Source organism: Dichomitus squalens (assembly GCF_000275845.1).
Source record: "Dichomitus squalens LYAD-421 SS1 unplaced genomic scaffold DICSQscaffold_7, whole genome shotgun sequence".
NCBI lineage: Eukaryota > Fungi > Basidiomycota > Agaricomycetes > Polyporales > Polyporaceae > Dichomitus > Dichomitus squalens.
The window spans coordinates 535,882-559,268 of NW_006766889.1; the positions used below are offsets into that span (position 1 = coordinate 535,882).

Here is a 23,387-nt window from a genome sequence, read left to right on the forward strand (position 1 = left end):
CGCGTCGCGTCGCGCGAGCGCGTAGAGCGCTGCACAACACGAACCACACTCCAGTATTCAGGCCACCATGACTCGGACGGCAGTTTTTCTGCAGAAGGCGTGTCTTCAGCACCGTTACATACGATCGCGAGACAGTTCAAACATCGTCGAACGGCCGGAACGACTCCGCGCCATCAACATTGGTCTTGCCGCGGCCATCGCGCGGTTAGAGGAGCATCCGTGCGAGACTGTGTCTCGCGGCCCCTCCAAGCAAGAACAGGACGCGGACGAGCTATCCGAAGCCTTTGGGGAACTCCAGCTTACCACGGCATCGCGCGCTGATTCACTTTCACTTTCTCGTGTCCCAATATCGGTCGTCCAAAGCGAAGCGTCTGTTGATATTCTGAGCCATGCGGCCGTCAAGTTCGTTCATGGAGATATAGAGCGTGATGTATATCTCCAGAATCTGAAGCGTTGGGCTCTCGAGAGCCGGGACAAGGTGAACAAAGGCGAAAGCGAGATACCCGAAGGTTACTCACAAGGCGACCTCTATCGTGAGTGTATTCAAGCACGCGATGCCTGAGATTGACGTTGTTCCTAGTCTGCCCTGGTTCATTTGATGCCATTCGAGGCTCCCTTGGAACCATCTGTGAAGCAGTCGACACTATTGTCGGGACTTCCCAATCGACCTTGGGAAGCTCAGATGGAGCTAACAAACCATCTCGAGCATTTGTGGCAGTCCGTCCTCCAGGGCACCATTGTGGGGAGGCAAGCACGCCTTTGTAACATGGTCACAGAAGACTAGCTGATCCAAATACTAGAACACACCCTCTGGTTTCTGTTTTGTGAACAATGTGGCAGTCGGTGCCGCACATGGTGCGTCTTCACCCGTGTACTGTTGAAAGCCTCAATACTGATACACTTGCAGCGCACCTTCGACACAATATCAATCGCGTCGTAATCCTTGATATTGATCTACATCATGGTAGGCGTAAATGCTTGTGGGTACGAACCAATGACCAAACTGACCGAATACTCAGGAAACGGAACGCAATCTATCGCTTGGCAGATCAACGAAGAGACATACCGTCGACGACTCGAGGTGGAGGGTGGCGCCCCCCTAGGAAAGCCAGGTCTACAAATTTACTATGGCAGCATACACGATATCTTATCGTATCCTTGCGAGGACGGTAAACCTGAGTTGGTTCAAGCTGCTTCCATCTCTATTCACGGCCCTCACGGTCAGCACATTGAGAACGTCCACTTACGGCCGTATACCTCTGCGCAAGACTTCTGGGATAATCTGTACACGGGCCCATACTCGCGTCTTATCAAGAAGGCGGGCGAGTTTATCGACAACACTGGCGGAGCTGGAGAGGACGTTTTGGTCTTCATCAGGTCTGCTACCTTTCCCAATCGTCATTGCTAGATAAGGCTGACATGCCTCCACCTAGCTGTGGCTTCGATGCATGCGAACACGAGTTTGCTTCCATGTCGCGGCACCAGCGCAAGGTCCCAGTTTCGTTCTATCACCGCTTCGCGCGCGATGTCGGCGCATTCGCGGAGCGATATGCCAAAGGACGGCTGATCAGTGTTCTCGAAGGAGGGTACAGCGACCGCGCCCTAACGAGCGGCGCTATGGCGCATCTCGCCGGCCTGGTCGATAACGGCGATAGCGGCGTCGACGAAAGCTGGTGGAACCTCGAGAATCTTGTTGCTGTACGCCTTCTCGGCCCCATTAACCCTCTTGCTGATTCCCTGACACTTCCATGTTGATAGCTCGAAGCCGCTACCAAGAAACGACGACGCGGCCGCGCGTCCCCAACCGGACCATCTCCACCATGGCTGGCGCGCGCCCTCGAACTCTTCACTTCGATCGACTCCTCACACACGCTCGGGCCCCTGCCTCGCGCGCCCGTTCCCGCTTCGGACAGAACTCTGCGCGAACGCAAGCCGGGAAGCAGCAGTGGGCGACCAAGTCCCGCCACGTCCCCAGGGAGGAAGTCCGCCTCCGCGAAGTCCGGAGCAGCACGACGCCGGCTGAATGCGGCAGCGACCTCCGCCTCGTCCGCGTCGGACGAGAGCGACTTGACGGACGTTTCAAACGGGCCTGCGTCCGAGAAGGAAGCGGAGGGCGAGCCGGCGGCACCGAAGAAGTTGCCGCGGGTGATACTCAAACTGGGACCCGCACCCCCAACCTGAGGGCACAAGGTATATACCGAAGGTAGGCTTCGCAGTTCTATCTGACGACTGGTTACGGCATGAGACATGGGTCCTGCTCGTTCCTGCTTCTGCTACGATGCAGTGTTGTCTTGTTTCTGTTCGCGTCGTTTCGTTTCGCGGTCACGATATCATGAATAGTAGTCAACAATATGAAACTGTGTATGCATACTATAGGTGTACGATGTAATCGGACTTGCTCTTTCGGGAGGAGTAAAGCTTGCCTTGCCTAGGACGGACTGTAGACAAGCAGCAAACAATAGGACACATAACTTGAATGAGCGTGCCGAGTCGCTTCGTATAAATAACCCACTCTTCAAGTAGTATGTACATGGACAAGATTTCTCGCGACTCGTGCTGGCCTGCAAGACATAGCGTCTAGTGGTCAAAGCAACTCCGCGTCATCTGATCGTGTCAGAAGCTGCCTGAAGTGCTCCTAGAGCAACCTCTAGGATACGCCATTCCGGTGCGCCATTCCTTACCTGTGCACAACCTATGCTTGATAGTCCTAGCGGCATCCTGGAACGGTCTCAGCTGCGCGGAAGGATCTGGCTTGCTCTGGCTCAAGAACGTAAGAGTTAATGGTGTACGGTACCATCAAGTAGGCAGGGATCACGGGGAGCCGTCTCCACGCTGCGCCAGACTCGGTCCGCTCCTAGAATACGAATTACCCTGAGTCGCGCTGCGAGAGGAATCAGCATTCCGAGATCCCAGCTGCAAGGAACAAGTAAGGAACAAACCCAGGCCGCGCACGCGCGACGCATATACCACAACCAGACCTAACATCTGAAGATTGTTCGCCAGAACGGGTTGTCCTTACGAGAAGATAGCCCCCCGCGGACGCAGAATGTCCGCGACCCTGACCTCAGTATGTCAGCACGCTGTACGTACCTATGATGCCTTGCCTTGAGCTAAGTCGGGCACGCCTCTAGGTGCCCGGACAACACTATGCATGATGGTGGCGTCACGTACCCATTGGCTGCTGGGTCGCCGGCTAGAAAGTGAATTTGGCGTAAATAGGAAGCCGGCGGACCTGAGCAAGTTGACCGGCGTATGCAGATCGCTGACACGCGCCTTGTCTGTCCGGCTAAGGCCGTAAAATCGGCGGGTAAGCACAGGTGGATGTCAACTAGACCAGTGCGACCCTGCCTGAGGCCGAGTGGTGGGCAGCCGATTGGATTGCCTGGAGTACTGGAATGTAACAAGGAGCCTGGATACCATTGGAGGTATAGTGCATAACGACATCTGTTCATTGATAGTTATGTCATTTACGCTGCCCAGGGTCCCCTGCGGAAACAGGGCGGCCTCCTTGTACGTGAAGCGGAGACTAAAGGCTGATGGACGGATGTACTGGACATCAGAGACGTACTGCGCTGACGAGATGATCAAGCAACGTACGGGATGCTTACACAGCCAGAGGGTGTAGTAGCTTCGCATCTGCACACATGCGAGGGCGGCCAATGGCGGACGTGCGACAGGTTATGGTGGGCTCAGGGCAGACGTTCCCGGCGACTGGGAGCAATGACGAGAGTCAGTACTCCCGGTCGCAATTCGCATCGCATTGCAAGGCTTCTGAGCGCAAGTTCTAGTTAATACTGAGTTCCTACAGGGTTCGCGTCAAGACAAGTCGACTTACAGGATTGTGGGGTTCTTCTCGGTAACTAAATCTACTGTGAGAACACCGGAGGGTTGTGATTGGTGCGGGGATTGATTGTCCAGCAAAACCGAAGAGTTGTCGAAGGCCTGAATTCAACGATAGGGATGAGGCATTGAATCCGTCCGAACATTGCCTGCATTTCCCTTCGGTTAGCTGCCAGATTGCCTCGAAGGTGCACTCGATCCTCGTACCGAGCGAAGAAGCTCGCAGAAGAAGGTGATAGGAATAGGCGAAACGGAATGAGGCGTAGGGCTTCGGCCGAAGCTGCTTCCGCTCCCATACATGTGGACTGCAGACGTGGATCAAAACGAGAAGTCCGGTGTCTGAGTATTCAGTGGTGTTCCGATAATGTCTTACAAGCCTGAATCATTCTGAGCATGGACCGATTACATCCAACAGACTTGAGAAAAGGCGGCTCCCGCGATATACGACCTTCTCCTACGAGTATCGCGGCAAGACGCTAAGAGGCAGATTCATTGATCAGCCCCAGCCTCAGATAGATATGGCTGACAGCTAGAAGCGACGCTATTACATGCCGACTAGAAAACCGGCCCAGGACACGCGAGATTACTTGCCGGCGTCCAATGGAACGCGTTTGATGCGGCCGCGTTTTGCTTTCCGGTATCTATCGCGGGCCTGCAATAGACACGACTCCGTGAATTCTCAGCTAGCCAAAGTAGGGATAGCTGTAGGAGATAGGCACCTACTTGTCAATTGCCTCCGTCGCTGCTACCCTCTCCAGCGCTGGCAACTGATATCAAGAGGCTTCGTCCGCGGTACTTACTATACAACAAGCAAGGACGATTGCCCTGAAGAGGTTCAGATTAGACTCACAGCGACGTTCTAGACGCTATGAGCCTGGCATACTAGACCACAGGTATGTTCACGTACTTACAATGGCTGCCTTCACCCTGTGTTCCGAACGGTTTGGATACAGCACACACCTCACGCGCGTCGCGAGGCCAATGAGTAGATCAAAGCCTCCGTATAAATCCAGACATCGGGGTAAATGGGGAGACGCACTGATGAGCAGCAGCTGACGGACGGAGGCACTAGCACGAGGACGCCGTCATGCATTCATGTAAGGACTTACCCCGCAGTGCGAACCCCGATCCCTTCTGCGTAGCAAATGGCAGCGCACCGCGTAGACATGCCCGTCTCCTTTCCGTGCGGGCATCCACGTTCTTGCAGTCCGTCTCCCACCGGAACAGCTCGGAAGCCGAAATAGTCTGAAGAGGAACTCGAGGCAGTATTCGACGTGGCCGTGTCAGCCGCGGTAGACGAGGTGCCCGAACTACTTGTCAGTCTGGCCCTATGTCTACCTTCGTCTGCTGACCCAATGATCGTCGAGCGAGAGTGCGCCCTGCGACCTCCGCCCGCAAGACGAGGGTCCGATGACCAGATCGCTCTCACGTCCTGGCACGCTGACGCTGAATATATCCGGCCTTGTTCTCTGGGTGTAGATGTGGGGAAATCTGAAAGGGCTCATCAGTGCGCTCGTCTGGCATGAGTCACAGAAGATTATAGAACGACTATGTGCGGGGCCCCGTGGTCGACCTGTCAATACGCCACAGTGCGGGCGGCCGGTGAGAAGCGAGTCTAGGGCGAGCGCGAGAGACGGATAGACATGCCTGGACTCGGTGTCATGTTATACGGGCGTCGGTGCTGTGCTTCTAGCGTATGGAATACCACGGTCAACGGAAGGGCTGACATCGAGGGCCATCCGCATATGTCTTTCAATTCACTGATGGATGATGTTTCAAGGAGGAGCGTTTCGCTATGTTGAGTGGCGTGTGCACGGAAGATATGTGGCGCAAGGTAACACCAGGCCACTCTCAGTACTTTTTGCATGTGTAGTCCAGGCGGGAACTGCAACACAGACTGCGCAGACGAGTTCGTATCATGATAGAGGAGTAAGCAAGCATCGGGCGCTTAGCTTTTCGAGCGTCGAGGCGGAGATAGGCGCTTCGGCGAGCATGGACCTACAACTATCCACCTTATAGGATCGCATCTCCGTCCGTCTTGTGTTGCTACGCTACCAACGATCGAGTTAGTGCAAGAGGTAACACTAGAGCTTTGACAAGTATTTCTCTAGATAAGTCTCGAAGCGAACTTGTCCAGCTCCACCGGCGGACTTGAAGGTCCGTATGACACTCCCCTGAGTATTGTCATGACGAGGAAGCACGGCCATAACTGCCCAACCATAACGATACATCATTGCGAGTAAGAAGACGAGCGACAAAAGAGAGACCATAATTGTTCCTTCAACGGCCTAGTGCGAATGATTTCAGCCAGCCCTTTCGTACTAACCGCGATCGGCAACCGAGTCGACAAGACAAGGAGCGAGCAATCGAGAGCCCAGCCGCGGAAGCATCGGTGCTCATCGGCGCTGTAGTGGCCGTAAGTACTCGACTGCAAAAGAGCATGCTGAAGTGATGAAAAGAGCTTCCGATCCATGATAGCTTACCAGTAGTAAGGCTCGTAGTTCCTTGACAGCCATGTCCGCGTGTTCCATCTGCATATGTAGATAGACTCAGTTCCATCATATCTTAAGACCCGGAAGGGTTGGGCTCGTGGAAGATTCAGCATATCCGCGTCGGAAAAGTGGCGGAGGATGTGCAAGCTTCTGACACTCACCATAGCCTGACGGTACAGAGTCCAGTTTCAACCAAAGCTTGGAATGCATATCATACGCCTTCTGCAGACCATAGACTGCACCGAATTATCTATGACCCGGCTGTCAACCTGGCTACGTCGTGTACATATAGTGGGGCATACGTCAACGATGTAGTCAGGGTCGACACGATGCTGGAGTGCAAAGCTCAGTATTCACTCGACGACGGCCTGGAACTTCCGTGTGCTTGAGCTGCCTTCCCTTCACGACCTCTACCAACCCGATCTGGATTGTTCTCCGTGCACGCTGTTTCTGGCGAGGCGATCCGGACATCTCGAAACAAAGACACCAATGACTGGACAAAGACGTACTCCTGATTGTAGCTAGGAGCAAGGATTAGCTACAGTGCGGTCCCTTGCTTCGTTGCTCCCAGGATCTACGCCTTTGTCTGCCTATTTTGAGCGCCGTGATCAGTAGGGGTCCTTCCGGAACGTCTGCTGGAATTTGAACGCCGCGCTCATACACTGCACCCGATGCAACGGAAGATGGTCCTGAGGCGATGTAGGAATGAAGCCTCGCACAGGTCGATGAATGTGAGACTGGCGTCCAGACTGCCCATCGGGTAAGGCAAGAAGATTATTGTTGCATTCTGGGGCCCATATAGAAGAGCGCCAGTAGTTCAGAAGCAAGCTCCCGAGAATGAAGGGGTAGAAAAAGGCTTTTGTTGTCACAGGGTGGACGACCGAATGTCGAGGCGTCCATGAGACTGTGCAGACGCCAGCCAATCGGGTGAGGCCTGGCCGGTCGACGGTCCGAGGTGGACCGTCTCCAATCGCGGCTTTCTGCTGCCTCACCGGGCTCTATGCCGTCTTCATTCTGCACTCTACATGAGCTTGTCCAGCCCTGGTGACGCCTCGCGTCCGTTCTCACATATACAGACACAACAACAAGAGCATCTTTTTGCAAAATTCACTGCTGAAGGACAGGCGGACTGACGAATCACCGGCCAGTACCGCATGTTTTTCTCATCTGGACAAGGAATATCCTGGACGACCATACTGACGCACTTCAAGTGTCACCAGATTGGCGTTCAAAGTATTGATGACTAATAGATATGTTGTTATATCCCAAGGTGAGAATCCGAGCTCTCAGTGCGGTTCATGAAAATCTCGGGGGCAATGCCGTTACAGGTGTGCGACTGCTGATCAGGAACACGGCTGAGTTGCGCCTGTGTGGCAGTAGCACACGATGCGAACTCCGCTCACCTACCCCAAGGTTTGCGTGAAATTCGAGGGAATGGCATCGGCTGTTTGCCTCCGGGTGTACTTAGTAACTGAAGCAGAGTGTCCTTAGAGATAACCGGTTGTCATCGTCCACGAGTCGCGATATCGATCATAGCCTTGCAAGCTATGCCAAATGTCTTACTTCTTATACAGCGCATATAAGAAAGGATCTCAACCCTACATCAGCCAAATGACAGCATTCTTTCACAACCAACTCGGTCGCTCTCGTAATGACACCACACTCTTTCCTGCCGTTGATGCAGTAACGGTCCAATTCACGCCCCCCGCATATGCAGAGGACGCTTGCGCCTGGTGACAAACGATACACATGTAGCAACTGAACATGTAACTGCATTTCTGTCGACCACATGTCGTGATCATCATCCGAGGGATAAGTTCCAGGATGGAAGGAGGCCTACGACGCATCGGCGTGCTAAGCACACCACCATCTACAAAAGCGAGTAAATTCGCTTCCGCGATCCAAAGTGGGTGTCCTGTCAAACACGGTCGTGATTTACATCTCTGATCTGATGCCACAGCTCATCCGCCCGGAGCTGTAGCGTGTAGGATGTGACCAATACCGACGTGAGCACAATGGCGACCGCTCTGTCAATTAGTCGACGACTTACAAATGTGCCAGAACATGTTCGCACACTGCGGCTGCAGGGCGCGTCAGCCTCCCGCTCAGGACACCCGTCCGTGCGTCTGCCTTGGGACTGTCGGCTACATCTAGTTGATATATTCTCGTCACCGCTTGTCTCTAAGTGCAGCCCTAAAGAACAGTTCCCGTACGCACCGTGTAAGATTGACCTGAGCTGACAAGTGTTGTACTTACGCTTGCTTACCCATGGCCAAACCTCGGAACAGCTCCCTCGGAGACCCGGACCCTATCCCGTCGCATCCGGAGATTTCCAGGACTTAGCATGCACTGCCCGCTTGACGACACACGGTAGCTCTGACGGAAGCATATGCCTTCGCCATGATAAGGCCTCCCGCTTCCACTTGGTAGTGACGCTCACCATATACGTTCACAGCGGCTAGTGATAACGTCACCCTCTCATTTTCTGCTGCTTTCAGGCCCTCCTCCAGGTACCGCAAACAGCCGCAGAGATACAATATTGTTCACTGGAAGGTCCGAGTCGAGCGTCCCTGAAGAATCTGTCCCCAAGTCGCACAACGCATGGACCCGCCACCGCACTCAGCACCCACGCACAATCCATCGCACTACCGCCGCCCTCGACCCGCTCGCGCTCGCTGTCGGAGATCGCCTTGTACGCCCTCGGACTTAGCCTGCACTAAGCTCTCAAAGGCAACAGCAGCGCAATCGCTGGTCCATCGACGATAGATGGACGCGCATATGTGATACTTATTTGGAGGCTGCGAGCACACGCACCACCGCCACACTCTGCCACAACGCTGCAAGCAAGCGTCTGTGCCTCAGGCCACCAGGACCGGACGCCCGAACTTGCAAGTCCGCGACGCACCAGGCTCGGGGACTGCCGTCTTCATCCCTCGGAGTCCGTGTGTGCCATCTCTTGCTTCCTGTGCGCACCCGGCCTTACGTGCCTGCACGGCTGGGCGGCCGAGCGACTTCTAGCTAGTATGTGGTCCTTCGACCGCAGTATTTGCGGGCACTGGCGTCCGTCCGGTGCCTGCAGTGTCCTGCGGACAGAATAGCGAAGAACGGCGAGAGGGGACGGGCACATCCGCAAGCCGGTGTTCCTGCGGGAAGGAGAGTCGCCCGTGTTGCCTGCCGGCAATCGCTACCATTCGAACTGCTACATAGCGATCTACCGATAAACTGCCGACGCCATTGCTCTGACAATGGCAGGGCTGATGGCCACCCTATACGCACTTAGTACTCCACGTTCTTGCCGGACACTCAGATAGGGCTGCATGATCGCTGGTGAGATGCTATCCCAATTATACACGCATGACGTTGTATGTCTGACATACCTGATCGATAGATATAGCTCCTGGGCCGCCTCGAAGGCTAGCGTAAGCATACATAGCTAGGTGAGCCCTCCCCTTACGCATACATGAAAGCGTGTTTACAGCGCTCACGCCAAGGTGACTATCACGAGGATCTTCTGGCCCGAACGCCAGACGACGAGCAGCGGCCAAACCGGAGAAGACCGCAATTACTCGCGATGCCGATCGGGGCGCGGGGGAAGACCAAAGCTGCGAACGCCCGGACAGAAGAACCCGGCGCCTCGTTATGGTATCCCCCGTAGCGCTAACTCCATTGGTAAAGTGAGTATGTCGTCGAGCTGCATCTGTCTACTACTCGACAGTAGCGCGTCTCAGGTAGATCACTGCTGTGGCCCTGGAGGATATGAGGAGTGTACCACTGGAGCAACAATGATCGAGCTTGTCAACGTCAGATAGCGTTACGAGACTGCGACACAAGGATGAGGGGAAGACGCATGGTATCCGAGCGCAATGCCAAGGACCAACGTCTGACCTCCGCCGGTTGTTTAGGTGGTCATCGTCCCCGCTGCTGTCATACCGCTCTAGACACCGACGACAGTATGACAAAGCCGGCCGATAGGCGGATGCCGGGAACACCCCTTGTCCGTGCATGTTATGTAGGTGACCCGTTCGTTCCCCTGCACCTGGGCGACGTGAGTTCTCGTACTCTGTCATCATACGAACACGAGGGTGCGTATAGCGAGGTACCGGATCGCATACTGAACGTCCACAGGCTCGCGCTTTTGCCGGACAGAAGTCGAAGCCTCAGGCCTCAGCGTCGGGCGCGCTTGCAGTCATCCCCTCCCGGCCTTCTGAGGTACTTCATCGTGCAATCGCAATCGCAAATCGCGAGATATCGGGCTCGCTTGGACGTGTGCATGAACCTTCGTGTGCGCCTCCCCGCATACCGGTGTGATATCGCGCGCGCTCCCCCAAGAGGTTCCGTATCCCCGCTTGTATTACCAATCGTCTGGCCGCCGGGATGCGCTGCAAGTGCGGGCGTGTGGATCGCAATGCCTGACGCGCCGGGGTACAGTCAGGGGCGGAATCAATCACCCTGACACGTCTCGCTCTGCGTGGGCTGCTGCGACGTCCCCGGAGTACGGCGGTGCGTGTTCTGCTGGATGGGGTATGTCATGTATGTGTTCTGTTGTATGAGATAAGGACGTGCGACGGACCGTGCGCGCTGATGGCGACCGTAGTTTGTGGCCAATGGTCGTGGATTGAGGCATCTGCGGGGTGTGCTTCTGCGAGCATTGCTTTCATCCCGGAAACGCAGGCCCGGCGCAGCTCGTTCATTAGGCGGCGCCGCGCACACGGAGTTACTTGCTCCTATGGGCGTGGCTTGTCCAAGGAGGCAGGGGTCCACAGGAGGCAGAAAAGGCAGGAAAGGTGCAGTGAGGGTGCGGTGCTAGATATCTACAGCCACACACCTGAAGGAGCGCCGCATGTACACACGCACAAGGTTCATAGCAGCCAGCTGTACCTATCCCGGATCGTGTATGGATGTCGATCTCTTGCCTGGATTTACGCCGCGCGGGGGGGCCAAAGAGCCCTTGACAACCGAACACGTCGGCCCCAACCCAACACCAACGCTGCTCAAACGATAGAAGCTGTGGGGCGGTCGCGCATACGGCATGGAGATGTTGCACCAGATCAGAGATGCGGATGCCATCTGCGCCAGCTACGATACATTGCAATAAACTGGCCAGTGCCGTCGGGCTATGCGCGGGGCGACTGAATGGCTGTTGAATGCGAGCACGCTCAGCCATTGGCCGTGGCCGACTATGCTCACAGACATCTGATCTACGCCGTCGGACGGAGCTGTCAATAGCCACAGTCGCGCAGGCATCGGACGGGGAGCTCGTGGGCCCTCTGTTCCGGGCTCGCGCGGAGGCAGGGGGGGTCGGTCTGCCCTTGCTATCTTGGACGGTGTGTGGCGTGTGTCGGAGCGGAGTGCTGGGTGCTGAGTGGCTGGCGGATAAGTCCCCGTGGGGACTTAGCAGATACCCGCGCGCGACCGAGCAGCCTGGGGACAGGCAGACATGTACACGGCCGCGCCTGCTCCTGGCCGGGTGCGGACTTGCTATGTAGAGTACGACGGTGAGAAGCATATGGAGTGAGAGACGCAGAAGGCGCGCTCCCCAATTGGCCCCTCTCGCTGACAGCGACTGGCTGATGCGATCCCGGCCTGAGAACGCTGGCCGCGCAGCGCGCGAGACAGGTTCGAGCGGGCCGCCTGGATACCCAACATCGCTGACGATGGGTCAGAGCATTTGGCTCATCGTCGCGCGAGGCCTCGCGATACACTGGGACCATGCGAGAAAGCGGAGAACTCCAATGCGGGCATACGATCCCACTGCGACGGGATACGGTGCCTGGGAAGCCGTCCGACGTCGAGCGCACCCGAGAGCTTGAGTCGGGCACGAGAGCACGCATGCGAGCGAGCGCAGCGGCGACGGCGAGGAAGGTGCGCTCACGGTCGGCCGCGTGCCAAGGACGAAAGGGGTATGGTGCACGTATGTCTTCCCAAGCCCACAGCTCTTGAGAACCGAAGGGAGAGTGCGTGTCTATCAGAGCCGTCCAGCGCTCCCACGCGTCGGGCATTGGCTGCAGAGAGAAGAGAAGCGCGACCGTGTCAATGTAGTGTACAGCGATCGCTTCCAGTCGAGGCCAGAGCTGCCCCACGCTGCAGAACACAGCAAGAAGGAAGCCGTATTCCACACAGGAAACGTCCGACGGAACATCGCGCACCCCAATGCGATCGACAGGTCCTGCGGGGAAAACCATGCAATCGATCGTCCGCGCAGTTGATCAAGAAACTGGCCTCGATGACGTAGCCTCCGGATGCGCTGCATAGACCCCGCGAGACCGTCTGCAAGCCTGTTCGGCCGCCAGAGGTATGGACCGGGTGCTTCTCATCGTCATGGAAGGGCCTCACCGGAGTCCCAAACTGAGCCACGAGTACGTCTTTAGTTGCCGGACTCGGTGAGAGCAGCATTCAGATAGGCTCACCGGAGCTTCCATCCAGTACCAAGTGCGCGAGCTTGAAGTGCACGACGGTACGTCTTCGCTGCCCCCGTGGCCGAACAAGAAGCCTGCCGAAGAGGCCGACCTGCTTCGTTGAGTGATGGAGGCCCCGAAAGGAAGGAGAGGAAGCATCGATGCGCATGCACACTGAGCACTCGAAGCTTCACCGGTGTCACCTTTGGCTCCGACCATCGATGTGCCCGACTTTGCCTTGCAGAATCGGTGCCTCAGATATCGCCCAAGGGGGTGTGAGGAGCTCCCTGCGGAGCCGTGCAGAGTCCCGGCCGAGCTGACAGCTGCTTGAAAGCTTCGCGGAACGGGTGCATACCAATTGGCGTCCGAAGCGCAGCTATTGGCCTACAGAAAGCCCGATCACTTCGATTCAATCGCCCGTTCATCGACACGAACGGCCTCACAGAATATTGTTCACCACTGAGCTGAACGTCTTACCCCAGCTGCGGGTGGTTTACCTAACAGTCTGCCCTTGCCGGGTACCTCGCTGCAGGTGCAATTGCTATCTCGTATCTATACGTATTGCCGTCCGTCGATCCTCGCGCGTGACAGTGCGAGGCTCGATCATAGCCTCTGTGAAAGCGGAGCTCAGAGGTCAGATAAGTAGCAAGCCCGGAACTAGGCAAAGAACATACCGACGACAGGGGGCAACGCAAGCGTGCGCCTCTGCAGGGTCCACCAACGCTGGCTGGAATGGCTGAACGAGTTCTACGTTCAGCCAGGGTACTATCAGCCATGCATCCGGAGTGTCAGTGCTACCAGGACGGGCAGCACGGCATGCCCTAAGCCCCTGCTGTCGGCCGCCGACCGCTGCAAAGAAGGCACCCAGCGAGCCTGTACTAACGCTGACTTCGCCCCCCGCTCAACATTCGCAGATCCTTTCCCTTCCTCTGAATTCGCGCGGATAGCCTGCAGCCGGCGCGGCTCGATGAACGCTCGCAGCTGCGCAGGGGGCGCGTCCTTCTTCTTTGCATCTTACGACAAGCCTCTGGAAGCGCCGTGAGGCGTGGAATGGACGCACCGTTGAGTAGCACGATGCCCGCAGCGACGCGCGCGGGGTCGTGCAGGAGAATTCCCGAACCGTGCGGCGCTGCGTGCATAAAGCCGGCGGCAGCGCGACACGCTTCTGCCGAGGGGTGACCGTCCCGCACGAGCATTCATAGTCTTGTCCTGCGGCGTCGGCGGCGCGCGTAGGACACGCCTGGGCGCCGCGCTCGCAAGGGTCCCAACGTAAGCTCGGCTTTGGGCTGCATTGGCCGTCAGGACAGGGGGCGAGCTACAAATTCGAAGCTGACCGGTGCTGAGATGATTTGCGATGCTGAGGGGGCGTTGGCCCTCCTCAGCTCTTGTACGTACGCGTACGCCCCCACTCTACTCCCGCACGGGCGACGAGACCGGCCTGTGCTGGAGAGAGTCCCGTGCTATCGTATCTGCTCGGCCGAGCACCCAGCTGGCGTCGTACACGTACAGAGATTTGTCGGGATCCGAACGGAGAGCCTACTCGCGGCTTCGACAGAACTGCGAGGGCTTTGGGCACGCACCAGCAGATAAGTAACCTACTACTAGGTCACGGCACCCGAGCCTGGGAGGGGGCGCGAACGCCATAACGATAAGTGAAGCCACAGCGATAAGTGAAGGCCCGTTAGACTCGCCGCGCGAAGACGAAGCGAGACGAGCACGCGGGCGTCGACCGAGCGCCCGCCCCGCAGTGCTGGCTGGCAGAGGAACGGGGACGAGCGATCGAGATCGCGCACGCGGCAGAGTGTGACCCGCGGAGCCATCCAATCGCATCAGGCGGTGGTGATGGGATCGGGACACCCGACGCAGCCGCTGCGCGCCTCCCGCTCCCGTAGCGAACGTGGATTTGCCGGTTGGTCATCGTGCGCAGGGACGACGGCGCGCGTAGCTGGGTGACGAGGGTCGAGCGGGCATCTCCCGGGCTGCTAGCTGAGGCGGGGATCGCCCCGAGCGACTTGGAGCGCGGAACCCATGTTGCCTGAAGGGGGTTGGCCTGTGGTGGGAGGTAGCGCCGTATCATACATAGCGATATTGTGCTGCACTTGTTCAGCTTCTCGTTTGTTCCAGGGTATCACTGTGAAATCGCAGGAGTTCTTCAATTCAATAGCTAGCTCAGATGGTAGGCACCGAAGAGGAACGCTTCCAGGTGCTGGAGGTATGAAGAGCATATATACATGCGTTTGTAGCGCTCTAGAATGCTTTGGGATCCACGGCGTCGGTAGGTCCACTCGAAGGCGTGCCCCGCATTTATTGGATACTAGAAGTCATGGAGATTCGTTAGTATCGTTGTAGATGCTAACGCGTCGCATCCAGCATGCGCCGAGCACCACTTAGCTCGAGCAAGAACAACTGAGCAGTTGTCGAGCGGATCGCGGTGGAGGTGGAGGCGGGTGTATGACGGCCATGACGCCATAACATGATGCTTTGCCTCTTGTCTCACATATTCGAGCGGTGGGTGAACGTTTGGACGGTCTAGACCCCGGACCTATCGGCACGCGCAACGGGCCACCGATCGTGCGTAACGGTGGAGGCAGCTAGCAGAGCTTTGGCCGGTCGTCATAGCTGCAATTGCAACATATCTAGAGTTGAGAGTGTCTGGCGGTCACCGTGCCTCTAACAGAGAATGGGGGAGCAATTTACTCAGGTGATGGGGATTTAGAACATGATATCTGCGATATGCAACTAGCCCTAGGTCATAATCATATGAGAAGGCATACGCGCGTGGCGAATGAAACAGGGCGCGCCAAACGAGCATGACAGCCCTGAGTTCCTTCACTACGCGAGGATAACATGTTAAGTCTTAAAAGCCAGTGGAAGCAAGTCCCTATTGGCCTGCCTAAACCAACAGCCAAGCGAGGTATGTATAGGCGAACGGGTTGATGGAGCCGCAGCGCCTGAAGAGCAAGACCACAACAAGAATGTTCCGGCCCAGACCTTCGACGGCCGCCGGTGGGACCTGAGCAAGCGAGATCAATTGCATGGGCCCCGATATTTCGTTGACAAAGCCTAAAGGCAAGCGGGAGCGGATATCAAAGCGGACGAGGATGATCTTGCAGTATGATTCAGCGAAGAAGCAGATTCTGTCCACAGTACAGAAAGCTGTCTTCGGTCCAGCGCATGGTTGTGCCATATCCTGATACGTCCTCGTGCAGAGGTATGTCGTCTATGGAGCGTTTGCTAATTTCCTCGAGAAGGCTTGTTGACCTCAGCAGCCTAGCCCGCATCATCGTCGCCTACGAGGTGTCAAACTACTTCGACGGTCTCACATCGATTCTTGTTTCGCTACTGGCCAGCCGTCTGAGCTCATCGCACGCCGACTCCGGTGTTCTAGGCGGCGACGAGCCACGCTACGAGCCCTCTCCCCTGGTCGTCGGCGGCGGACAATCTGGCCTGTTTCGGCGGGCAATATCAGACTTTTGACAATTGAGCGCTACCCCGCACCGACACGCCGGAGGCTTTTGCCTGCAAGGTGGCGGCTGATGGCGGCCTACCGACGCGACTGCCACATTGCCTGCGCGTGCCCCTATCCCGGTGTCAGGTACATTGAGGATGTCGGTATAGGGCGTATACGGGTGGCGAGCTCGACCCTGGAACTTTGAGGTGTTTTCGCGACATGCAATTCCGCCCTCGCAGTGTGATAGGCTGGAGTGCGACGGTCCCTAGCGCCCTGGGTACAAGACCCACTTGCCTGCTAGCACGCGTTAGCGTGCGTCGGGCCACGGGCTTCATTCCGGTACAAGAACTGCCGCGCAATGATATCATACAGGGCCTTGTCTTACGGCGGAGATGACAGTCCCCAGTCGGTACAGTTGCTACCAAGCCTACTTTGCTCGATGTTGTGCAATGAGCCTCCGCAGCCTTACTATGGCAAGACGTGATACACGCGTTCTCTCTTCCAGCAGGTTGCCTTTGTTCGAAAGAACCATAAGCACAAAGGAGCGTAATCGACCCGCCTGTGTGCGTGCCGCGCGTTCTGCCGTGCCGTCATTGTGGCATCTACATAAGCTCGAGGCCGCGACGTAGTGAGCCTCATGTCTGATCAAAATAGCACGCATTGCATCTCATACGTGTACGCGTCGTCCCTGACAAACACGCATTGTCATCCGCGCTCGCCGCAAGCCAAGTGTAGCCTGCCCACCGCACAGAGCGGACCGAACTCAACGCCATGTCGATCCGTGGTATATAGGCCGTTTGCCCGTTTACAGACAAAGCTCTTCCGAAAGAATCATCTGCCCGTCTTTCTCCACATCCGATGCGGAGACGGAGAGGCGGCGGAAAACATACGGAGGAGGTGGAGTCATCTTGCCACAACCGAGCGCCTCAGCGCCAGCACCACCGCGCGGGGGTGCGGCGTGCATTCCGAGAACATCGGAAACGGGAAAGCCTCGTCTGATATGTGGTATCTTTGTTTGTTTCTGCACGCGCGAGGCATTCCAGTCGTGCGGTAACAAATTGTGAGTGCGCCTGGTACGGCGCAAGGCGAATCGCGAGTCATGCGCAGCGGCGAGTCGACGCAGCGGCGGAAGGCGCGGGGGATCAGCAATGAGCGCATTCATTTATGGGGCGAGTATGTAATGTTTTGACTATGAACGGCATCGTGGACTAAAGAGTGCGAGAGTCTGCCTAAAGCGGGAGGATCGTCGGGCAGCAAGCTGGAACATCGGGGCGGGGTCCCGGAGGCGGGTGCGGATGTGTACACGGGCACCGCGCGGTGCGCGGTGCGCGGGAAGTTCTGCGCTTTGCGTAGGAAGAAAAGATGCGCGTCGTTGGGCGGCGGGAGAAAAGGACCGCACCTGAATATTCTTGTAAGCAAGGTTCGGGCGCTTTGCGAGGGGGACAGCGATAGCGCACGGTATCGCGCGATTAAGACATGGGCAGATTCGACATGCCGCGCGCGATATGTGGCCCATGCAGTGTGATTCCGTAGTGAGAGCAGGGGTCAAAGGACAGAGACGTACTAAGATGATGAGGGGACGTGCTAGAGACGCAAATGGGGGAGGGGACCATGGTTTCTGGTAACGGTGCAGGGCGATGGACGGGGATACCTGCATCATAAAACGCCGACATGCGACTTGTCAGGTCGGATTGTCAACGGACGCGATGAACGTTAGGTAGAGAGCTGGAAAACAATCAGACATCAGCGATTCGGCGTCGAGATGTCGCAGAGGTCAGGCACCGCAGGTCATCGATATCTCCGGTATGCGTGCGCAGGGGGAGCGGTCCGCGCGGATACGGGAGATGAACATGGTGGGCGCAGACTGATTGCACACAGATAACTGATAGTGTGATTGTGCGGAGCTATTACAATCACAGAAAGCCGACATAGTACTTGTGAGATGCAGGGAGGGCTGGGCGAGTCCGATGAGAGAGATCATCATTTCAGGCGGAAATGGGGCGGTTTGTGCTGAGCGCAGATTGGTCGAGAGAGAGAGCGCTGGACGGGAAGAAAACACAGGCTCGTATGTAGGAATCTGGGGTAAAATGGAGTATGCGGAGACGGGTGTGATAGCATTGCGCAGGACGGAGAGGTGGGGATGGCGGGCGAGAGGGTGCCAGCGTAGGATGAGTGCAGCCACCCGAGCGTGTCCGTGAAAGGTGGAGACGGACGGGCGGGGAACGCGGGGAAGCAGCTGATTCGTGCGTAGCTCGGGAGGGTGCGGGGAGTGCCGGACTTCGGCAGGCTCTATCGCCTGATTGGGTAGGAGGCAGTCAGCCGCTCAAGGAGGAAACTGCCGCAGGAAGATGCCCGCGCCATGGCTCGCCGGCAAATCCGGGGCAGGCGATTTCACCGACGTCCATCCGCCTGCGCGCTGCGCCTGGTCCTGTTCAACCGACGGGCCGTCGCAGGGGAGCGTGACCCGGGGGCGCTGCCCATAGCGTTGAACCTGTGAGGGTCAGGGTGGCACAAAGCCGACAGGAGGAGACTCGTGAGGAGAACGTGTAGGTGGGGGTGATACGAGCTCTACAAGACAGGCATGAAGGTGGCGGGGAATGGGCAGCCTGCAGGGAGAGCATGCGGGCGGCGGTGGACGTAATGGCGCAGAGAGGGATGAATGAGGGGATTGGGCGGTCTGAGGCCTGGGCTGATTGGGCGAGGGCGCTATTGGGCCAGCAAAAGGCTGGGAATCGGGATCGGTGTCTATGCGTCCAATGAGACGCGGCTGCCGAATCGGGTGGGCATGCGAGATCTGATCTCGAGCGTTGAAACAGGCGAAAGACGCTCTGGGGAAAGAAAATAAATAATAAACTAAATGGGACGCGAGTGCCGGAAGGGACAGGTGAGTTATAAACCCGGGCAGGGGCTGCCTCCGCCCCTTCCCCGACAGCCCTCCCCCGACATCATGGACACCGTCGACATCCCCTTCGACTCCATCTGGTGTCCCGTCTGCTCTCGCCAGATTGTTCCCAAACGCATCTCCGTCCCCATCCAACCCCAGCCTACTCCTGCCCCCCCCGCATCCCCCACCGCCACACGTGAGCACCACTCGACTCCTCGCTCTTTGTACTTGTCGCTGATTTCCTTCTAGAGCCCAAAACATCACCGCGCCAAGATGCGCCTGCTCGCCTCACCCGTGGTAAGACAGGCACCATTCGCCCTCGCGCGCAGGGCCTTGTCCACGGCACAGGTCGTGTCAAGCCCAACGGCGCGATCAAGCGCTCACCCACCAAGGACGCATCTCAGGACGCGACCTCGGTTGCGCTTCCCCCAAGCAAACCAGCCGCGCCGGTCCGCCACCGTACTATGATCGACCAGACACCCGCTCCTCTCTACTGCTCGGACGAGTGTCGCCTCGCCGACCTCCAGTCCTACCACTCCGCCATCGACATCAAATATAACCCCGAGCGGTGTGTGTCCCCTCGCCTCCCCCCCGTCCCCCCAAATTCCGTCTCGGATATCCACGGGTCTCAGGATGACAGCGATTGCTCGAGCGGTGCGTCGTACGAGTCGCGGTCTTCCACCTCTTCTCCCATCACTACCTCCTCCGTCGCCCACGCGCCCTTACCCAAGGGTGACTGTGGTGCCGATGCGTACTCGCGTCTCTCTGCCATTTATGGCTTCGCTCCTCTCCCCCCACCTCCGCCCTTCACCCGCAAGGCTCCGAAGGCTTCAGAGGAGGCTGCTCCTCGGCTTGAGGGTGGTATTATGATGGCTGCTCGCCGCATTCAAGCCGCCCTCTGTCCTGAGAAGCCCAAGAAGTCCTCTTGGGGCGTTCCCGTCCACAGCGACCCCGAGGATGACAACAAGCCCATTCCGGGTTGGACGGACGGGTCGAATGCGTGGCGTGCGAGCGTATATGGCTTTGCGCCGCCTCGCGACTTCACTCGTTCCGACCCCGACGATGCCGCCATCCGTGCTTACGGTTCCTATGTCGCAAGCCCTCATCGCTCGCGGGGTGTTCATTCGACTCTAGGCGAAAACAAGCCCGCTGCTGAGGTCAAACCCAGTGCCTCTACTCCCTCTCTCCCATCCCGCGTTGTCGACTCTTCCACTCAGGAGCTCTACCGTCAGTACTCGGCGTCCTTTACTAGGCGCTCCGAGTCACGGAGCTCCCTTGTGCGGGGTGTGCCTCTTTCCACTTCTCCCACTGGCTCTGCTCGTTCTAGTTCTGCTCGCGAGTTCTCTCTCCTCAAGCCAGGCGCTGAGGGCCGTCTCTTGGTCCCTGATGTCAAGATGCGTCGTGTCAACTCTAGCGTTTCTAGCATCGGGGGTAGCTCCGGGACTTCCTGGGGCAGCCAAAGTGCCGTCTTCAGCGCCGGGTCTGTCGCGGGCAGGAAGCGGAGTCCCCTCAGTCGCCAGAACAGTGATGTGAGTGTGGACACTGCCGCGACTCAGAGCGAAGGGGACGAATACGATGCTCGTGAGGCGGCGTGTTCCATGCCTGCTGTTGGCAAGGCGCGGCCCACCGCAACCAGTGAGTATCCTCATTCCGTCGATGGTTGTAATGGTCGTTCATGGTATGCTGTGCAGTGCGGACTTGGAGCTACTCTTCAGAGACCTTCACGTATCCAATCATGCGCACCGCCCCCAAGAAGGAGAAGCGTATCGAGCGCAGAGTTGTGGACGGTGTCGAGGAGGACGTTGAGGTCGAGGTCGAGGTCGAAGAGCCCATCAAGCGGCTTTTCCTCTTTGGCGGCGCGCGCGATTGAGCGCAGTAAGGTTATGTTGCGGGTGACGTGCGAGGTGTCCTCGTCGTCGTCTCGTTCGCATCACCATTGTCCGCAGTTCGATGTCGTTCACACGCATACCCTCTGCATCGTCGATACCTGGATACCTCGCTCGCATCGCGCATACCCTCGCCTCCCCCTCCTGACCAGCATTACCATTCACTCGCATTCGATGCACCATCCTCACAGTCCCTCGCAGCGCTGCCGTCGCCTCATTTATTTGCCTCGCTTGTCGCATGCTGTCGCACCTGGATCTCCTGCAAGCTTATCCTTATCCTCAATGCCTACCCTACCCTATCGCCAACCCTCGAAATCGGTCCGATACCTTATCCCCTCCTACTGGGCATTACGCTACGACCCACCTACATGCTCGTGCCCAACGCCATTCTTATCGCGAGCGATGTGCACAAAAAAGGACCCATACCTACGTGTATATTATCTGTACCACCACTGCTTTCCATGGGTCTTGGCTTATCGTCGTCCGGTCTCAGGGTTCGTCGTCTCGGGCTCTCCAGGGTAGGGGATCGGGCGCGCGCGCATATCCGTCGTCACATTTCCGTTCTTCACCTACGTCATGTGGACCAAGGACGTGTATATTGTCGTGTATCGGTACTCCGCTCGTTCGCTCATCTCGTGGTCGCTCGTTTGGTCTTTCAGGCTCTCCTCGTCTCGCCCTTTCTATCCCGTCGTCTTTTCTGGATGTCTTCTCGGTATTGGTGTCCATTGACAGCTGTATGAACAGTAACCCCCTCGTGCCTAATATCGTGTCCTATTTTCGTTGTGCATGTTGTTTCGCTTTGTTCACCAGTTCTTGGTTGTTATCGTGTACCACTATCATCGTCTTGTCACCATCTCCTCACTTACCCTTGCGCATATCTCATCGCATCTGCATCCTGGTCATCACGCATCCTTTGCACTCCCACAATTGCATCGCAGCCATCACGGGTACCTCGCACCATTACCATACCGCATCACACGCATACCTCACGCACATACGATGATACCGCGCAGAACCTCCTTACATTTACCCACCCCTCCTCGGGGTTGTATGAAGTGCAATGTTTGTTAGTATGATACCGTATGAATAGTAATGAGTTACATTCATGTCTATGTGCAACTTCCTCTGCCCGCGAGCAGCCTGCGTGCCCTTCTGCTGTCTTTGGTCACTTGAGGATGTTTGACGTGGGATGAGCTACGGTCAGGGACCACTTTGCTGGAGCTCCAGCGATATGCGGGGAGGGGCGATCGATCGCCTTTTGTGTCATGCCCCGCACCTCCAGAGGCAGCCGCACGTGAAGGAGTGAGTGCTTCCTGCCGAAGATTGACGCTCCTTGAGCTTGTGCTTCGGCAGCTGCGGCGAGCAAGATCCAGACGGGCGCATCTGCCACTCGGCTGTGACGGCGAGATGAGACACGCCCAGGGGAGAGCGTTCGCATTGACGTTAACGTTGCGAAGGGACGCGCGTGCAGGAGCGGGAGCACATGCTGGGAGGCGGTTGTGCGGCGGGCGAGGTTTGTCCGATCGTCTATGGCCGCAGTTGCTGGTGAGGCGGGCGCGGGGCTGACAAGACCCACGTCTCGAGCATGGTGGGTGGCTACGAACCTTGCGGGGGCAAGGGGGGTGGGCTCATTCGTTGTGTATAGAACATAGGGTAAACACAACGCGGTCGAGTACGCTAAGTACATCGGACACCAGCGTTCCATGTCGCGGTTCACAGAAGCGTACGTTGCCACAGGATCGGCCTTCTGCCCAACATGCTTGTATGTCAGACCGAGGCGGCGTGCCGAGAGCTGGATGGAAGGCCGACCGGGAGGTCGGGCCTCGGTTTCCAGCGAAATGCGGTGCCGAGGGGCCAGTGGACGGCCATGCTGGATATAGAACACCGTAACACGACACAGCTGAAAACCCTCCACGCACTGCTGGAACTCGGCAGCCGACAGCTGCAGACTTCGCGAATAGCTCCACTCGCCTCCGACTTCTGCCTGCATTTGCTCCGATTAGGCTGCACTATAGTGGCCGTGGCGGTCCCGAGCAGCCTCGGGCCCCAAGGAACGCGTTCCAGCGTTCATGTTAGGTTCGAGCCTGAAGATTGCGGGACAGCCAGGGCAGGGAACCGCGACCTGGATGATCGAACGTCGAGGACTTGTCCGTTGTGTGTGCTCGTTCGGGCGGCAGCGCCCGCTCGACAGAGAACCTCAGCTCGGCGGTTCTGTGTGGACCGTATACTATGCATGTGTATGGTTAGACTTCAGCGCAGGTAGACAAAAGGGAGAGACCGACGTACGCGGGCACAGGGGCGGTGTTCCGAACAGCTCGGACCGCACCTGAGGGTACCTGCCGGGGCTCTGAATATAGCTGTAACGGCGATCGCGCACGATGTGTTGAGCACGTTCCTGTAGAACCTGACATGTAAATTGTTCGCCTCCCAAAGGCAAGT

At 57.3% G+C, this 23,387-nt stretch overlaps 5 protein-coding genes across 5 annotated transcripts; 2 read left to right on the forward strand and 3 right to left on the reverse strand.

Annotated features, from left to right (window-relative positions):
- Nucleotides 1–67: 67 nt before the first annotated feature.
- DICSQDRAFT_153858 (Arginase/deacetylase) lies at nucleotides 68–2,450 on the forward strand (the record flags this gene model as incomplete). Its single annotated transcript, XM_007363794.1, has 7 exons — nucleotides 68–533; nucleotides 581–747; nucleotides 801–855; nucleotides 908–964; nucleotides 1,020–1,377; nucleotides 1,434–1,698; nucleotides 1,759–2,450. The coding sequence occupies 7 exons, from the start codon at nucleotides 68–70 to the stop codon at nucleotides 2,179–2,181; spliced, it is 1,791 nt and encodes a 596-aa protein (XP_007363856.1). The 3' UTR covers nucleotides 2,182–2,450.
- Nucleotides 2,451–6,085: 3,635 nt separating this feature from the next.
- On the reverse strand, nucleotides 6,086–7,128 carry DICSQDRAFT_134739 (uncharacterized protein). The gene is made up of 3 exons (XM_007363795.1): nucleotides 6,635–7,128; nucleotides 6,494–6,582; nucleotides 6,086–6,245 (listed from the first exon to the last, which is right to left on the reverse strand). The coding sequence occupies exon 1, from the start codon at nucleotides 6,801–6,803 to the stop codon at nucleotides 6,648–6,650; it is 156 nt and encodes a 51-aa protein (XP_007363857.1). The 5' UTR covers nucleotides 6,804–7,128; the 3' UTR covers nucleotides 6,086–6,245; nucleotides 6,494–6,582; nucleotides 6,635–6,647.
- Nucleotides 7,129–11,723: 4,595 nt separating this feature from the next.
- Nucleotides 11,724–13,165, reverse strand: DICSQDRAFT_179300 (uncharacterized protein; the record flags this gene model as incomplete). Its single annotated transcript, XM_007363796.1, has 3 exons — nucleotides 12,740–13,165; nucleotides 12,077–12,677; nucleotides 11,724–11,810 (listed from the first exon to the last, which is right to left on the reverse strand). The coding sequence occupies exons 2-3, from the start codon at nucleotides 12,512–12,514 to the stop codon at nucleotides 11,724–11,726; spliced, it is 525 nt and encodes a 174-aa protein (XP_007363858.1). The 5' UTR covers nucleotides 12,515–12,677; nucleotides 12,740–13,165.
- Nucleotides 13,166–14,408: 1,243 nt separating this feature from the next.
- Nucleotides 14,409–14,804, reverse strand: DICSQDRAFT_168190 (uncharacterized protein; the record flags this gene model as incomplete). Its single annotated transcript, XM_007363797.1, has 1 exon — nucleotides 14,409–14,804. The coding sequence occupies one exon, from the start codon at nucleotides 14,802–14,804 to the stop codon at nucleotides 14,409–14,411; it is 396 nt and encodes a 131-aa protein (XP_007363859.1).
- A 4,321-nt stretch (nucleotides 14,805–19,125) lies between these two features.
- On the forward strand, nucleotides 19,126–21,979 carry DICSQDRAFT_160513 (uncharacterized protein; the record flags this gene model as incomplete). Its single annotated transcript, XM_007363798.1, has 3 exons — nucleotides 19,126–19,258; nucleotides 19,312–20,697; nucleotides 20,754–21,979. The coding sequence occupies 3 exons, from the start codon at nucleotides 19,126–19,128 to the stop codon at nucleotides 20,930–20,932; spliced, it is 1,698 nt and encodes a 565-aa protein (XP_007363860.1). The 3' UTR covers nucleotides 20,933–21,979.
- Nucleotides 21,980–23,387: the final 1,408 nt, after the last annotated feature.

Bases quoted from the DNA above. Each gene is read 5' to 3' on its own strand.
- DICSQDRAFT_134739 (XM_007363795.1), bottom strand. From the start codon at position 6,803: ATGTCCGGATCGCCTCGCCAGAAACAGCGTGCACGGAGAACAATCCAG.